The sequence below is a fragment of the Peromyscus maniculatus genome, chromosome 23 (assembly GCF_049852395.1).
Source record: "Peromyscus maniculatus bairdii isolate BWxNUB_F1_BW_parent chromosome 23, HU_Pman_BW_mat_3.1, whole genome shotgun sequence".
NCBI classification, from domain to species: Eukaryota; Metazoa; Chordata; class Mammalia; order Rodentia; family Cricetidae; genus Peromyscus; species Peromyscus maniculatus.
The window spans coordinates 30,217,619-30,235,400 of record NC_134874.1 but is presented as its reverse complement, the minus strand read 5'-3'; the positions used below and the strand labels follow the sequence as shown (position 1 = coordinate 30,235,400).

Sequence of the window (17,782 nt, the reverse complement as noted above, 5' to 3'; positions counted from 1 at the left end):
GGCTAAATATGTTTTCTTTCAAATTAGTTACAGATGACCATATGATATAACAACCCCTGAAGCTTCTCAAGTCCTTCCTTACCCTTCCTTTCCTTCCTTAACTTTCTTTGTTCTCCTCACCATGCCATGCCTGTTTACTCACACCCTTTACATCCTTTTCACTCTTTTTTTTTCTTTTTCCCTTTGAGATGGGTTTTGCTATGTAACCCAAACTGGTCTGTCACTGGTAATTCTCCTGCCTCAGCTTAGTGAATGCTGGATGTACACCACTATGCCTGGCCTTCTTTGTACTCTTTACCAATACTATGATTTTCCACCTCCATCTCAGCTCTGAATCCCATTGTCACTAACGTTTTCCCTTTTCCTACTTTTATCTTTAATGCTATGAAGTCATTTCCCAGGTATATAGAAGTTTCTTAGAAAATAATGTCACTGTATTAATACCTGTGTTCAGAAGAAAATGGTGCTATTCGTATTTTCTATTTATCATGTCAGGTTCTGAAAACAGGAATGGGCATGAGTCAACCTCAAAGGCTGACGTCAAAGAAGATTCCACCGTACGTGGGGAGACAGCAGGAAGATTCCAGAAAGAATTTGGAGAGAAACGTGAGCAGCAGAGCAGGGTAGTTGAAAGGCAGCAGAGAAACCCTGAAGAAAAAACTGGCAAAGAGAAGAAAGAGCCTGGGCCACCTACAGCCAAGGAAAAGAAGCCTGCTACAGGAGAGAGGGGCCCAAGGGAGAAGGGCAAAGGTCTGGGAAGAAGCTTCAGCCTGAGTGCAAACTTTAATAACACCCCCGAAGAGCTTCCATCGGGAGCAAAGACTCATAGGTGTGATGAGTGTGGGAAATGCTTCACAAGAAGCTCCAGCCTTATCCGCCATAAAATCATCCACACTGGAGAGAAGCCCTACGAATGTAATGAGTGTGGGAAAGCCTTCAGTCTCAATTCAAACCTTGTCCTACATCAGCGAATCCACACAGGAGAGAAACCTCATGAATGTAACGAGTGTGGCAAAGCCTTCAGTCATAGCTCAAATCTCATCCTGCACCAGCGCATCCACTCTGGAGAGAAACCCTACGAATGTAATGAGTGTGGCAAAGCCTTCAGCCAGAGCTCAGACCTCACGAAGCACCAGAGAATCCACACGGGGGAGAAGCCCTATGAATGTAGTGAATGTGGAAAAGCTTTCAACCGAAACTCATACCTTATTTTGCACCGGAGAATTCACACTCGAGAAAAGCCCTACAAGTGCACTAAGTGTGGTAAGGCCTTCACCCGGAGCTCAACCCTCACGCTGCACCATAGAATCCATGCCAGAGAGAGAGCCTCAGAATACAGCCCAGCCTCTCTGGATGCCTTTGGAGCATTCCTGAAAAGTTGTGTGTAAAGCAATAGCATGTCATCAAACCACTTCCCCCCTTTGTTTCTAAAATTATGTCAGACATATATGCCCATTGAGGGAAATGTAATAACACCATCAAATTGTTTGAGAAGTCACATGTAAGGATTCTTAAGAGTTACATCGACAGTGTTCTGCCTTCAGGTGGTCTATAGGCATGTAATTCTTAGAGTCCTTGCAAGGGAGAGCTGGTCCTATGATATCCTTCAGGATATTTCCACTCGCGATAAGCACACACAGTGAAATGCCAAGCTTTCCAGTAATGGGTATACCAATCAAGACTAGCTCTGTGAGTATTCCACTGAAGTTAAGAAGCCACGTGCTGCCAACAAGGCCTACTTGGACAACCTGTATTTCTTAATGAAGAGAGACAGTTAATACAAAAACTACATTGGGACATGCTGCTCGAGCAAGTTATATATCCAGAAAGTTGTCTATCTGATCACTGGTAGCCTGCCAAAGCTATAGAAATCTAGGACTTTGCTGATCAGAATCAAACCAAAGATTTCTATCTCTCTGAAAGAGAGGGTATATGCACCAGTTTGTAGTTCTATGGACTGGAACAAATGTGGGTGGCTCTGCCATCATTGGCGAGGTCAGTCCTACTGAAATAGCAACAATTGAAGATGCTTCTCTCCCTCTTCAATGTCCCTAAAGCACTCTAGCACTCCTAAATGCACTCTCTACAAGTTGGCACTTGATTATATACTGTCTTTTAATCCTTCATCGTTCAGTATACAGAAGCTTTTATTACCCCTCCCCCCCAAAAAAAAGAAAAGATGCTTCAGTTGTCAAGAAATACAGTTATGTCCTGACAGCACAGCACTGGATGTATATTAAACACACACAGGGCACTCCTTATGACGGACTTCCAACAGGACTATCGTATTTGTGATAGAGCCTGTGAATCGTGAGTACCTGAAGTACGGTACCTTCAGAGCTCTAGGCCATGCTCTAACTTATTCTAGGGACAATGTAATTTTTGTCCTAAGTATAAGCGAAAGCCTGTTTAGCTGCCTGCAGAGACTCTGTAAACATGGATCAGTAAGTAAATACCACAGAATGTCAAAAAATGACTTTGGTCATCCACTTACAGAAGAAAAATATGAACACTAACTATAAAGTTTTTGTTTGTTTGTGTGACATCATTCCACGCAAAGCTCTTATTATTGGCCAGAATTCTTTTCGGTCAGCTGCTGAGTACTTGTCTTTTGAGCATTTGCTGAGGTGTTCAAAATTTAGCTAAAGCTCTTCAAAAGATGTGATGGGTTTTTGTTGTCAGTGTCCCTTTATTTGTTTTTGTTTTTAGTTCTCAGAAAAAGGGAAAGCTAAAGGGAGCATTTTTCCACATTTGAGCAGAGACTTGTAGAAGCATCTGTCATCATTAGCTGGCAGTAGCTGAAGATGTCCTCTTGCTCTGGGACTTCCACCACCACACTGTGGTATGGTTGGTTGTGTCATTGTGTTTAATAGCACACGGCGTCTTTTTTAATCTCTCCTGAAAGACTGAAGTAAGTTTGGGGGACTTTAGTCTTTCCTGATACCTCTGCAGGTGGCTTCCCAGAGCTCTTGATGGAGACTTAACACATACAGGAGACCCAAGTCTGGACTACATAGGTGTCGGGGGCTTGAACAGACCACTCTGTTAATGAGAGCATGAAAGTGTGGAGAGCCCTGCAGAGCCCTAGAAACATAAGCTAAAGATAAACTTGAAGACTATTGACATGAACGGTTTGAGATTTCCCCTCAAGAAACAACGAAAATCATCTTGCATTAACCAGCATCGAAAGTCCGTGAGACACAATAGCAGGTCTCATCAGGTTGGTGCCTGTGTGGCCTCAGTTTCAGGTCAAACTAGAATCCTTCAAGCAATCATGATCTGGTCCCTCTTTGACTTTCTTAGGCCAGTCACACGTGAGTGACAGTGTCTAAGCTGTTTGCTCAGAGCTGCCTGTGAGTGTTTCTGTCCACCTAACCGAAAAGCAGCAGAGATGCTCCAAAGGCTACTCCGGTTCACCTGGAGTGAGGTGGAGCTGGAGATGCTTGAAGGCTCTTACAAAAGGAATGAATCACATGCACTTGTGAGAACTCTGACTTACAAAAAAGCAATTGAAATAAGGTTCAGGACCCTGGGAGCCCATCCAGACACTGGCTTTGATCCCAAGAAAGGACTTTGGTCATCTCTCTATTGGCTGCTTATACACAGATGTACACAACTACATGCTGACATACTTCAGCCATCACTCCAGGGCTTTGTTTTTAAATGAAATTAAGACAGGTCTGTGCCCCCCCACCACCCCTCATTTGATTCCCATTTTATTGGGACATGTTGCTATTAGATTGTCACTGGAGTGGCTTCAGACCTTCCACAGATGCACTCCTGGAGGCAGCCATCTGAAGATGTGTTTTACTTACAAAGCAGGTTATAGGTGGTTATCATAACGTCTTAGATGCTCGGCACAGTATCACTGCATCATGGTCCAAAAGGCTGACATCTGTAGTGCTCAGGATGGCTGCTACCAGTTAAGTGCTTACTAGTTAATCATTAGCATGCTAATGTTGACCTGAGGGGACCTTTTTGAAGACTTTTTACCTGAAATTTAACCTTATGACAAAAGTCAAATTCTTCAAGTTGTGGACTTTCTACTTCAGCCTGGCAGGCAAGGCTAAGCATAGATGTGTGAGACAACTTGATATGTAAAGCACTTGATATTAAAGGCATAAACATGAGACTGCAAACTGTGTGTAGAGAGACGGACATGTTTAATATGGGGACAGTCCACACCTTACATACATCAGAAAACTGATTCCAGAATGGGACCTAGTCTCAGTGTGATGTCTGGCAAAGCTTACACTGTAAATAAACTCTTAATGTCTGTGAGGCCAACTTCATAGTACTCATTGCTTTGGACGTGAAATTCCCTTGGTCTGTTCCAGTCATGCAGTAAGTTCCAGAAACTGCCAAGAGAGCTCAGTCTTAACTCCAGAGGATCCACAGGAGGAAACAAGTGTGGGGAAATGCTAAAGAACTAGTAAAAATGTACAACTTCTTACAGAAATTGTTAACTTGGGTACCTCGATATATTTTGTAAGGCCATAATGTCAGTGTGTTTTTGTACCTCACCCCTCCTGTCTTTTTTTTTTTTTTTTTTTTTTTTTGAGACAGGGTTTCCCTGTGTAGCTTTGGAGCCTGTCCTGGAGCTCACTCTGTAGACCAGGCTGACCTGTCATTCTTTATAGTCCTTGTAAACCTGTTCGAATCTGTTGAACAGAACAAATCACCGAAGAGAAAAGTGAAGTTTTGGAATAATTAAGAAGGTGATGTGGTTATAAACATAATTAGTTCACAGAATTAGGTGTGGGGAGAAAAATTCTCCAGGCTGGTGCTTGTTGAGTTTGTGAGAAGAGGTCAGTAGGACACAGAAGTGGAGCAGCTTCTGTAAATGCCCCCTCCAAGCTGCCTGGTCTATACAATCAGAGGGGATGGGTGGCTTCTGCCTGGCAGCGGGCAGAGGGCCTTCTCCATTGTTAATATATTTGAGCGGACATGCACTCAGCAGAGGATAGGAAGTATACAGAACAGCTAGGCTGTTTTCCAGGAAACACACTGGGTCTTGGTGGGGAGGTGGGGGCTATCTCAGAGTTTGAGAAGCATTGGGAGATTTGCTTTGACTCTACTGCAAGGCCTATCCTTGCTCCCATTCTCTGGCACATTTATGCTTAGGAGACTGAAAATTCATAGCTGTGAATATTTATTGGTTTAAGTTTTTAATCCTAGAATTGTCAACTTTATTTCCAAGAGGTATGCTGATCTGTTTATCAAAAGGGAATTTAATCAGGTTCACCTTGCCATCCTCGTGGAAGGCTGATTTTGTCACTTGCAGTGACAAAGCTGGAACACTCGATACAGCAAGCTTGCCAGGAGAGCCCTTTTCTGTGTCCACTCTCAGAAGTGTGTGGGAGAGGGCTGGGGTGTGGTTCCATCCCCAGGACTTCATCTCAAAGATGTGTAATCCTAGCACATGGGAGGTAAAGGCAAGAGGATCAGGAGTTTGAGACCAGCCTAAACTGCAGGAGATCCTATCAAAAAATCTAAGTATGTGTGTGTGTATCTATAAGGGAGCCAAGCGTAGTGGTGTCCCAGCACTCAGGAGGCTGAGACAGATCACAAATTCACAGCCAGCCTGTGTCCACAGAAATAGGAATATGTTGGAATTCCCTATTAGAGAAGCAAAGGTCTGTGCATTGAATGAAATACAGAACCAGAGAGGCAAACTTAAATGGTATAAATAGGTCACTTCATAGAAGTTAGGGTAGATTTTTATTTCAGCTACAACTAGAGACAATGAGCATTGTTGGAAAGTTTTTCTAACATAGATCTACGCTTTGCTCTTCGTATAGAAATACTACTGTACATTTTAAAGCAGTTGCTTATTTTGCTATTCAGATTTTGTATTATGTCTGATAATACTTGTTTTACTTTTCAAAACTTTGTAAAACAAACTTGAAGTTATAGGTAAGGTAAGCCATCTCTAACACTGCAGGTCAAACATAAGCTTGGGAAGTCCTTTTGCCGTCCCATGATAACTAACGTCTTCATATGAGAACTTCGTTTCCTGTTGTCTGGTTCTCTTTCCTAGTTGATCCCACTGATCCCATGCTTTTCTCTAACGTTCTAAACAGCAGAATGGAGAGAATGAAGGTTAGCCAGCTCTGAACCGTGGTCCCAAATGGAAAAAAAAAACAGGGAATCATGGTCTGCTGTGATTTTGAGGTCTGGTTTTTTTGGGTTTTGTTTGTTGGTTGTTATTGGAGGTTTCGACACGCCCCCTTCCAAAAAAACTGACTCAACCTCAAATTACACGGCTCTTAGCCAAGTTAACTGGTCTTTAAAATGGTTTCAGTTCACAAGCACTCGCTAAGTAAATGTGGTCCAGTGTTCGAAGATAGAAAGAAGGAGATTTGTGAAAGGTTGGAAGAGGCTGGACCAAAACTTGTATTTCATTCCAGTTTGAGAGTGGGGTTAAATCCTTTTGGTCCACAAAAGGGGGACCAGTCGCACTTATCCTGTAGTCTCTGGACAAAATTAGATGTGTTACAAAAGAATGGCCAAGGACATTCCAATAGCCTCATGATCTGCTAAGAAAATACGGAGGGCAGAAAGACATCTCTGGTGGGGGATGGGGTGCTTGCTCACCACCTCCTCGTCTTAACTGGTAACAGCTTGAAGTTTCTAGTCTGCCCTAGCTGGAATAGAGACTTCCTTGGTGAGGGGTGTGGATCAGTAAAGAGCATTTACTTAGAGTGTTCCCTGAGGGTGAGTGGCCCCAAGATGTGGTGCAGCACTTGCATGGAATTCCCTAGTGAGAGGTGGGGCATGGCTAAGCAGAGCACTTGCTTGAATACCCCAATAATGGGCTACCATATGCAAGGCCCTGGATGCAATCTCCAGCATTGTCCCTGCCCAAAAGAAATGTTTCTGCTGGTAGTGAGGATTACCAGTTTACTGCAGCTCGTGGGGTGTGGGTGGGAGGAAGATTGTGATTAAACAGAAAAATCTTGTCCTGAGAATATGAGTGTTAAGGGTTAGGGTGGTTATGCAAGCAAAAACAGTTATTTTGAGTGTATTTTTATAAACTTTTAGTTAAAGATTATTATAACCAGGTCAACATGCTAAGCATAAATCTATAGTTAACTCAGGCACTGTCTTTTTGTTTAGAGGCTAGATAAACGATCCTGTTTTGTTCATTCCCAGCTTATATTAGCATCAATTAGACCCAAAGAACAAACTTTGTATGTCAGCAGGATTAAATCATTGCTGTTAAAAACTGGATTTTTTATTTGACCAGCCTCTGAAGAGTCCAGATGCTTAGTAGATGTTCAATAAATACTTTCAAATGGAATTTGGTTTAAATCCTCATTCATATTTCTATAAAGGCTCCTTTTGCTAAATAATGGGATTTAGGAGAACAACGGGTCTTTTGGATTTATTTCTATGTTTCCCTAAAGAACAGAAAGCTGGGCATATAGTGATATTGGTAGAGTGCTTGCCTTAACTCCAACATGCAACCCCTGTACCACCTAAACCAGGTAAGGTGGCACACACCTGTGATCTGAACAATGGGACAACAGAGGCAAGAGCATCAGGAATTCAAGGTCATCTTTGGCTATATGGTAAGTGTGAGGCCAGCCTGGGCTATGTGAAATCCTGGAAGAAGAGGAAAGAAAGAGTGCACTTGATAACAGACAGTGGTCCACTTTAGGAGACAAGTGAGGTCTGTTGAGATGTTAAAGTAGTAAAGTTGGGGGGCGATGAGATATGTAGCAAGTGTTCTGTAGTCTCCTGGGTCTTAGTGAAATAAGTTCCCAGCAGGCAGTACTGGTGACTGTTTTTGTGTATAAGTGTTTTCGTTTTGTCATCCTTTGGTTATATTAAAGTTATGGGTTCAGGGCTGGGGAGATAGCTCAATCAGTCCAGACCTGAGTGAATACCAGAACTCAAGCAAAGAAGGGCTAGGTTGGGGAGGTAGGAACAGGAAGACTCTAGGGTTTTTTGGCTAGCCAGCCTAGCTTACTTGGTTATTTCCAACCAAGATAGAGACCCATTGTCAAAAATAAAAAAGGTGGACAGTGTCTGAGGAATGATGCCCATGGTGGTCCCTTGGCATCAGCAAGCACAAATGTGTATGTACACATATCCAAATGTATGGTGGTGCACTGAATCCCAGCACCCCCGGAGGCAGAAACGGGAGGATCATTGCAAATGGAAGTGCAGCCTGGTCTTCAGAATAGGTTCCAGGTCAGACAGTGAGACCATCTCAAACTCAAAAGAGGAACCTCCTACTTAGAACACTTCTGACACCAAATGTCAGTCAGGATGGTGGTCAGTTGGTTTGGTTTCATGGTTCTCTGGATACCTGTGGCTGAATGTCCTGCAAGTCAATTCCCACCCTAACTGAAGTAAGTGCAGACTCCACAGGTTAAGGGACTTCATCCCACAAAACTGTCCTCACCTCAAATGCCAGGCAGGAGTCTCCAGTTACCACCTGGACTTCTGGCTAGCTGTGAATCAGTGATTTTCACAGCCTCTACCTCTTTATTAGAAAGGATAGATAGTGGCCAGAGAGTTGGCTCAATGCAATGGCTGCTCTTCCAGAGGACCCAGGTCCAATTCCCAGCACCCACAAGGTGGCCCACAACCATCTATAACTCTACTCTCGAGGATTCCAACACCCTTTTCTGGCCTCTAACACGTTTAGGCAAAACACACATAAAAATAAAGCATTTTAAAAAATAAAAGGATAAATACCTTAATTACTTTTCTATTGCTGTGAAGAGGCACCATGACCACAAGCAACTTGGGAAGGAAAGGATTTGTTTGGCATACATATCCTGAATCACACAGTCCATTTGAGGGAAGCCAAGGCAGGAACCAGGAGGCAGGAGAGGCCCTGAAGGGTATTGTTTACAGGCTTGTTCAGCCTGTTTTCTTATGGAACCCAGGACCTCAAGCCCAGGCTTGGACCCACCCACAATAGGGCTGGGCTCTTTCCTTAATCAATCATGAATTAAGAAAATGCCCTACAGGGTTGCCTACAGCTAGATCTTATGGAAGCATTTTCTCAGTTGGGGTTCCCTCCTCCCAGTTGACTCTAGCTTGGGTCAAGTTGACATAAAAACTAACTAGCACCATAGGATGGAAGTGAACAAGCCAGGTGAAGACATGTGTGGAGCAAGGTAGAAGGTGGGCTGCCAGGCTGGAGAGATGGCTCAAAGGTTAAGAGCACTTGTTGTTCTTCCAGAGGTCCTGAGTTCAATTCCCAGCAACCACATGGTGGCTCACAACCATCTGCAATGAGATCTGGTGCCCTCCTCTGGCCTGCATGCATACATGCAGACAGAACACTACATAATAAATAGATTTAAAAAAAAGAAAAAAGAAAAAAAAAAAAAAGAAAATGCCCTACAGGGTTGCCTACAACTAGATCTTATGGAAGCATTTTCTCAGTTGGGGTTCCCTCCTCCCAGTTGACTCTAGCTTGGGTCAAGTTGACATAAAAACTAACTAGCACCATAGGATGGAAGTGAACAAGCCAGGTGAAGACATGTGTGGAGCAAGGTAGAAGGTGGGCTGCCAGGCTGGAGAGATGGCTCAGAGGTTAAGAGCACTGGCTGCTCTTCCAGAGGTCCTGAGTTCAATTCCCAGCCATCTGTAATGAGATTGGTGCCCTCTTCTGGCCTGCAGGGATATGTGCAGACAGAACACTGTATACATAATAAATAATTAAATCTTTAATACAAAAAAAAAAAAAAAAAAAAAAAAAAAAAGGTGGGCTGCCATGCTTCTCTGAGCACGGTCTTCCAGCACCTGTATCCACCACTGACCTGAAAACTCCAGAACATGACCAGAGTGGCCATAAGTGGGCCGCCTGCTGTCTTCTAAGAGAAATTGAGTCTTGATCATCCCCTACTGGCCAAGCATTCCTATGGCTGCAAAAATAAGTGAATAAGTTAAAACTGAAAAACATAACCATCTGCTGGGCATGGTGGAACAGGCCTTTAAATTCCCGAACTCGAGAGGTAGAGGCAAGCGGATCTCTGAGTTCAAGGCCAAGCTCCAGCTTGGTGTACAAAGCGAGTTCCAGGACAGCCAGGGCTGTTAAACAGAGAAACTGTCTTGGAAAAAACAAGGACCTTAGGGATCACCACGAATGCTGGGTGTGATGGAGCGTACCTGTAATCCCAGCACTCAGAGGCTTAGCAGGATTGTGAGTTGAAGGCACTACATTCCAAGAGCCTGGTGGGTGTGGGAATGGATGGTTGGAAGGGAAGGCAGGAGGGGAGTGGGGAAGAAAAGAATAGCTTGGGAGGGAGGGACAAAGGGAGGAAGGGAAGGAGGGAAGAGGGGAGAGAGGGACCGGGGGAGGGAGGGAAGAGGGGAGAACCAACCTTGAAAGAAAAGGAAGGAGTCAAGAACTGTAATGAAAACTGCTGAGGTTTCCCCAGCTGGATTTCTGTGACACACAAATGGGAATCCATCTTTGTTGAATCAATCTCTGGAGAAAACAAAATGGAATGGTGTAGAGAAAGGACAGTGAAGAGTACAAGTCTCCAAGCCATCCACATTTTTATTATTACATTTATTTATTTATTTGTTTGTTTATTAATTCATTTATTTATTTATTCACTTATTTTTGTGTGTATGTGTGTATACATGCCAGATGTTGGTTCTCTCCTTCCAGTATGTGGGTCCAAGGGATTGAACTCAAACCCTCAGGCTTGGTGGTAAGTGCCTTTGCCTGCTAAACCATCTCTCCAGCCCACATTTTACATTTTATACTCCAAGGTTGAGAAACAGTTTCATGACATGATCATGGAATGCAGTAGGGTATTTTTAGGGCAATTCTAATTTTGCAAACATGAATGTGAATGTGGTGTGTGCAAATGATATGCGGTGCATGCACTCAGAGACCAGACAAGGACATCAGGTGTCCTGCTCTGTTGCTCTCCACCTTATTCCCTTGAGATAGTCTTTCACTGAACCTGGTTACAGGCTAGTATGTGGCCATTGATGGCTTTAATATGGGTGCTGGGGATTCACACTCTGGTCCTCACACTTCTGTGACAAATGATTTTACCCACTAAACCACAATCACAGCCCCTTCTCAGGCATTTTAAAGCCCTACCAAAAAGGCTGACTAGTCGGGAGTGATGTGCAAGCCTCTAATCCCAGGATTCCTAAAACTAAGGCAAAAGGCTGACTACATGTTGAGACCCCATATTAAAACAACAAAAACTATACATTTTGTGACATAAAAGGAAAGCATAGTTTTGCCTGATCTGAAGGACTTGCAACTAAGGAACTTTCTTCCAGATTAGTGTAATAGTATATCATGATTGTCAGTTTCTACAGGGTTTAAAATTACTATGGAAACAAATCTCTGGGCATGTTGGTGAGGGATTATCTAGATTAGATTCATTGAAATGGGACTGCCCACTGAAAGAGTATATGGTCCTCGCTTTGGCAGCATATATACTAAAATTGGAATGATACAGAGAAGATTAGCATGGCCCCTGCGCAAGGATGACACACAAATTCGTGAAGCGTTCCATATTTTAAAAAAAGAAAGAAAAGAAAAACAAAAGGGTATATGGTGCTGGTTTGGTCGGCGGCGGAAGAGTCACGAGCCATGGTTACCAGAGTTAGAATGGGCTTTATTAGAGAGAAGGGGATAGGACAGAGAGAGGGAGATGCAGAGAAAGAGAGAGACAGAGAGAGTAAGTGTGGGGGGTGCATGTCCAGTTTTTAGGCTGGGACGAAGTCGCCCGCTGATGACATAATAAGGCGCCCGTTGAGACCCCTGAGCTGGGCGTATACAGAATTCTTACACCCACTCTAAATGTGGGCAGTTCCTTCTATAGGCTGGAGTCACATGCTGGATAAAGAGGAGAAAGTGAACTGAGCACCTTCTGTTTCTCAATTGTGGATTCAGTGTGACCACTGCCTCAGTCTGCCTTCATGCCTTCACCATGGTAGACTACACCCTCGAATTGTGAGCCATTAAAACCCTTCCTACCTTTATTGAGTTGTTTTCGTCAACAGCTAATTCAAACAGTCAGCCAAGGGATCAGAAGCAAAAGGTGGCTGTGGCAAGAATAAGGGCATGTCGTGAGAGGTTGGCCAGTGGATACCCATGACAACATGTTCAGTCAGCCACATATTTGGCTCTTCTTCCTTATCACTGCCTGCATCTGTAATGATTTGTTCACAAGCCTGTACACACTTGCATGTACAAATGACAATACATAAGCCATGCTTCAGTGTTGAGGTTCAGGGGCAGATATTGGTCCTTGCCTTCCATAGACACAGGACCTCTTTTTTAATTTCCCACCACACACATCAGGCTACCCGGCCAGAAAACTTTGAGAGAGTCTCCTGTCTCCACCTCAGCCCATCTCTGTAGGAGTGCTGGGATTACAGAGATGTGTGTGACTGCATCTGACTTTCACATGGATTCTGTGTTGTGGAATATTACTTTAACTATGTAAAGATGTGTTACATTTGTTTATGTTGCAAAATATTACTTTAAATATGGATGCCCGGCGGTGGTGTACACCTTTAATCCCAGCACTCGGGAAGCAGAGCCAGGCAGATCTCTGTGGGTTCGAGGCCAGCCTGGTCTACAGAGTGAGTTCCAGGAAAGGCGCAAAGCTACACAGAGAAACCCTGTCTCAAAAAACCAAAACAAACAAACAAACAAAAAAAGTAAAGGTGTGTTACATTTTGCTTATGCTGTATTTGTTTAATTATGTAAAGGTGTGTTACTGTTTCACCTTGCCTGCCTAAGGCACCTGAGTGGTCTAATAAAAAGCTGAATGGCCAATAGCTAGGCAGTAGAGGGATAGGCAGGGCTGGCAGGCAGAGAGAATAAGATGTAGGAGGAATCTAGGCTCAGGAGAGAATGAGGGAGAAAGAGAAGCAGACCCCCAGGGCGAGCCAGCCAACCAGGCAGCCACCAGACAGACAGATATGGAGGAAACATGAAAGTAGGACATACAGAATGAAAGAAAGGTTAAAAGCCCCTGAGGCAAAACATAGATGAAGAGAAACAGGTTAAATTAAGTTAGAGGAGTTCGTGGGAAATCATAAGATAAGGTTAAGCATTCATAATTGATAAGTCTCCATGCCTTGATTTGGGAGCCGGTTGGTGGTCCAAGAAAGCCTGTTACAGTTCCGGATATCTGAACCCAGAGTCAGATTGCTCAGTGGTGATTTGAATGAGATGTCCATTATAGTCTTGGGCATTTGAATACTTTGTTCCTAGTTGATGGTGATGCTTAGGGAGGCTTAGGAGGCGTGGCCTTGCTGGAAAGGGTGCAAAAGCCATTTGCATTGTCTTCTGGGCTGCAAGAATATATCATAGAGATTCAGCTGTGTATTAAAGCTATACCTTGAAGGCCAAGAGTCTGTCAAGAGGCAAGCAATTTATTATGAATATTTGTTGCTATCCAGCCTTTAATATTCCAGCTGTCTTCTACTATGAAATTCCTATGTGCTCAAATATTTTCAGACCTGCTGAACTTCTAGGTAACTTCCCTGCGGGAGCCAGTACCTAAATAAAGTCAAGTAAGTAAAGACAAGCTGGCAGGAGACTCACAGCTTTGTTTCTTGTGCAAATGAAGTTTAGATTATCCCCCTGACCTGAGGCCCAGCGGCTCTCCACAGCAACTGACTGAGAACAAAGGAGGTTTTTACATATCTAGGTGAGAGTTAGAATAACATTCCTGAGGAGGCAGGGAACCTCGTGCCCAGGGAAAGGAAGGGCAGGCATTTTCTGTAGAAATGGGACAGAAGGGCATGGTGAGAGAGGAGAGGAAGACAGAGGTTCCATAGAGGTTAAGCAGATCTCGGGTAGAGTTTTCTGAGTGCCAGGAGTAGGGAGTAGCAGAGATGGAGAAAGAGGATACAGAGGACGAAGATGAGGCTGGAAGCACAGGAGTTTAGTCATTAGCAGGGCTCTGAGCTAGGGAGCTGGACGGAACTGCAGTTATGGAGACAGGATTTCATCACAGAGATGGATAAAGAGCTTGGTATGTCTAGAGTTATTCCTCCTGCCTTGAATGCCTGGTGGAGCTATAGCTGAATTGATAGAATTTTGTCTTAGAGGAATAAAGTTAACAGATATAAGAATATAGTGTACGTAGATTTTTTTTTTCCCTCAGATACCCCACGCCGGACGTAGCAATCAATATCCCTGAGACCCTGGGTACTCCCTAGCATTGTGCTCTGCTGCTCCCTACTTGAGGTTCAAGATGTGAGCTCCCAGTTTGCCGCTTTAACTGCCATGCCTGGCCTGCTGCCTCCCAACCACGGTGGACCCTTATTGCTCTGGGACCATAAATCCTTCCTCCTATAAGTTACCTTGATTTAGCAGTTTTATTACAATAGCAAAGTAATATACTTTACAAGCACTTTACCCACTGAGCCATCTGCCCAATCCCAAAGCTGTGTATTTGTCATTTGTAAATTTTTGTGTCATGATACATACATACATAACATACATACATGATATATGTTATGCCCAGATTTCGAGCACCCCCAAAAGACCACCATGGAAACCGAATCCCACATGTAAAAGCAAAGAGCCTTTATTATCTTCAAGCTCCGAGCTTGATCTCTCTGTCTGTTTGATGCAGTAGTGAGAGCAGAGAGCCCAGAGCCCAGGCAGGGTGGGGTTTTTATCATAGCAGAGGTTGGGGTGATGGCATTTCCAGGGCTCAGGACTCTGATTGACTGAGATTTGTATAAGGGTATAGGGAACGTTTGGAATGTCAGGTATTTCCTCTTAGATGCAGGCCCCACTGGATGAGGTCAGCTCATGGCTATTCCTGGGTCCAGGTGTTGCCTGCCAGAAGCTGTGTCTGGGCTTCTAAGCCTGTCATGGCAGCTGTATGGTCAAGCTGTTTTGGGGCCCACCACAATATAGAACACATTCTTGAGAAGTATTTGTCCGGTGAACTCATTGGAAATCAATATATTTCTGAAAAAGACATGCATGTGGCAAACCACAGAGAGCCCTACACCACAGTGACTAATTTTTCCTTGTTTCCTTTCTCATTATATGGTCATGGTTATATTAATGGAAAAAGAATGGATCATCCTAAAATTACTTGATTTAACATGATGTAAATGGACAACTTATCTCATAGTTTTGTCTTGTCTGCTAACTTGGGTCTTTTTTTTTCTTTTTCTTTTCTTTTTTTTTTTTTCACACAGAGTCTCATGAAGGCCAAGCTGGCCTGGAATATGTAGCTGAGAATGACGTTAAACTCCTGATCACCCAGCCTGCAGCTCCAGTGTTGGGATGGCAGGTGTGGGCCACCACATCCAGCTCTAGTGTTATATATTTTTAAACATCTCTTCAGAGCCAGGGAAATAGCTTGATGATGGCTATAGCACGCCTAAGGCACTGGGTACCATACCCAGCACCGGAAAGAAAAATCTGTGGTGAAATAACAAACATGCACGGTTAGAGAACCGAATTCTACTCTCAGCTTTACTGTCCACACTCCAGCATGCACTGCATCTGATCTGTCGAGACACTGGTTTCTTCATATGTGAAGAAGAGCTCAGGCAGATTGTTCTCTGTGTTTGTGCTCGTGTACACAAGTGTGTGCGCATCCATGTAAAGGCCAGAGGTTGATGTCAAGTCTTCTTCAGTTGCTTCTCTACCTTGTTTTTGAGCAGGCCCCAGGGATCCTCCCAGCACTGGGATTACAGGCATGTAATGTATCACAGGCTTTTTATGTGGTGCTAGAAATCCAAACTTAGGTCCTTACGCTTGTATATATAGCAAGCTCGTTCTTTACTCATTGAGCGAGAGGCAGGATCGTTTTGAGTTTGAGGCCAGCCTGGTATACAGGGTTCCAGGCCAGACAGAGCTACATAATGAGATGTTTGTCTCAAAAACAAAAAAAAAGGAAAACAAAAGGGAGAGGGAGGGGGAGGGGAGAAGGAGAGAACAAAAAAGAAATAGAAAAAAAAGGGGGGGTGGGGGTGGGGACTGGACAGATCAAGTCTAGGACAGCTCCAGGGTCGACTCGACTAGGATACCGAGAATTCCCGGATTTCTAGAGGGGCGACTGCGCCCCCCCTCCCGCAGGGCGGGGCCCTGACGCAATTCCGGCTGCGCCGTTGTTCAGCGGCTGTGCGGGTTCCAGACTCCGAAGCGGTTCTGAGTCACGGTGAGCCTGCGAGTCCCGGGTTAGCCTAGCGGCCGGGAAAAGGAGCGTTGGCCGGACGGTGTAGAGAGGGAGGAACGGGCTTAGCAGCTGTGGTTCTGGTTCCGGGGATTCGTCCATCGTGGTTCTGGGAGGTTGCCTAGGGAGGAGCGGCCCCGCCCAGCTGCTGTAGGCGCCGCTCTACCGAAAGCCTTTCCACCCTCCAAGGGCTTTCTCGAACAAAACCTTGTTTCTTTTGCTTCCGGAATCGCTTTTTCTGCGATCTCCTTCAGCTGAGCTCTTATGTTATCCGAAGGAAACTGCCTTCTTTTTTCCCTATCTCTCGCCCGGAGATTTAAACTCAGGATTGTTACGAACACGCCTGAGGTTAGGAACATTGTGTGAAAACCCGAATCTCATTAATCTTGGGTAATGTCCAGTCCAGGCGGGGAAATAGTCCCGTTAGGCTTTGTGTGCACAGAACAGGGATCTGCTTGAGTTTGGAAAGATTTTTAGAGGATCGTTTGTAAGTAGAGTATAGGAGAGAAAGGTGATTTATTTAGTGGGTTGACATGCTTGGAAATCTGTGTTGAAGGGGGACAATTGAAAAACTGAACAGAAGATTAACAGGCACAAAAGTTGTTTTTCAAATGCTGGAAGGCTTCTGATGAGAAACTGAGTATTGGTCCAGGGCTATTGAACTGATGCAGAATTTGACTCGCTCTAAAGGATCCTTTCTTAGCAATTAGATCCGCCCCGCAGTTATGCTCCTCAAAAATTATTGGCTTGCCTAGAAGTTTTTCGAAAATAAGTTTGCTCGGTTTGAGACAGGGTCTTGCTGTATAGCCCAGGCTGGCGTATAATTGGTCATCCTCCTGTCTCTGCTATCCCCAGTGCTGTAATTAACAGGTGTGTGTCACCACGGCTTCAGCTTGGAGTTTCCAAGTACAGACTGTTCTTAAAGGCTTTATCTACCACTAGGTAGTAATTGCTGTTCATTTGCTGCAATCTGTGATACTTTGACTTATGTATACCTCGCCTTATACAGAATGAGTTTGAGGCTGATTAAGAGGGGTATATAAACTTTGCAGATTTGGCATAAAGGAGGGCAAAATTGGGAAGTGACCAGAAGCCTGCCCCGAATAGGCTACATGCCTCTGCTGGTAGACTGCAAGAGTTAAAACTTATTATTTTATTTGCTGTGTGTGTGTGTGTGTGTGTGTAGGTCAAAGGACAATTTGCATGAATCAGTGCTTCCCTTCCATCATGTGGGCACCAGGATCAACTTGGTAACAAGTTGCCCTCGTTACTCACCTAGCCATCTTGCCAGTCCAGTTAAACCTTTAAGATAGCTTTGGGTTTTGTTGTAAAACCAAAAGGTTTTTTAAGACAGGGTTTCTGCCAGGCGGTGGTGGCACACGCCTCATTCGAGAGGCAGAGCCAGGCGGATCTATGTGAGTTCGAGGACAGCCTGGTCTGTCTCAGGAGTGGGGAGGAGGGAGGGGGGAGACAGGGTTTCTTTGTATAGCCCTAGCTGTCTTTTTTTAGTTTTTCGAGACGGTTTCTCTGTGTAGTGTTGCTCCTGTCCTGGAACTCACTCTGTGGCCCAGGCTGGCTCGAACTCACATAGATCTGCCTGGCTTTTTGATTTTATGAACATT

General features: G+C 44.3%; 1 protein-coding gene and 1 non-coding gene across 2 annotated transcripts in view; both read left to right on the top strand.

Annotated features, from left to right (window-relative positions):
- LOC102917190 (uncharacterized) overlaps positions 1-17,782 on the top strand; it is a 41,730-nt gene that overhangs the window by 11,264 nt on the left and 12,684 nt on the right. Inside the window, exons 6-7 of the mRNA XM_042268104.2 lie at positions 496-1,377; positions 16,064-16,145. Of these exons, the coding sequence (XP_042124038.2) occupies positions 496-1,377; positions 16,064-16,145 (964 nt within the window). The remainder of the gene's footprint in view (positions 1-495; positions 1,378-16,063; positions 16,146-17,782) is intronic.
- LOC121825549 (U6 spliceosomal RNA) lies at positions 11,417-11,519 on the top strand. Its single transcript, XR_006067876.1, has one exon. It is a non-coding gene; the product is annotated as a U6 spliceosomal RNA (small nuclear RNA).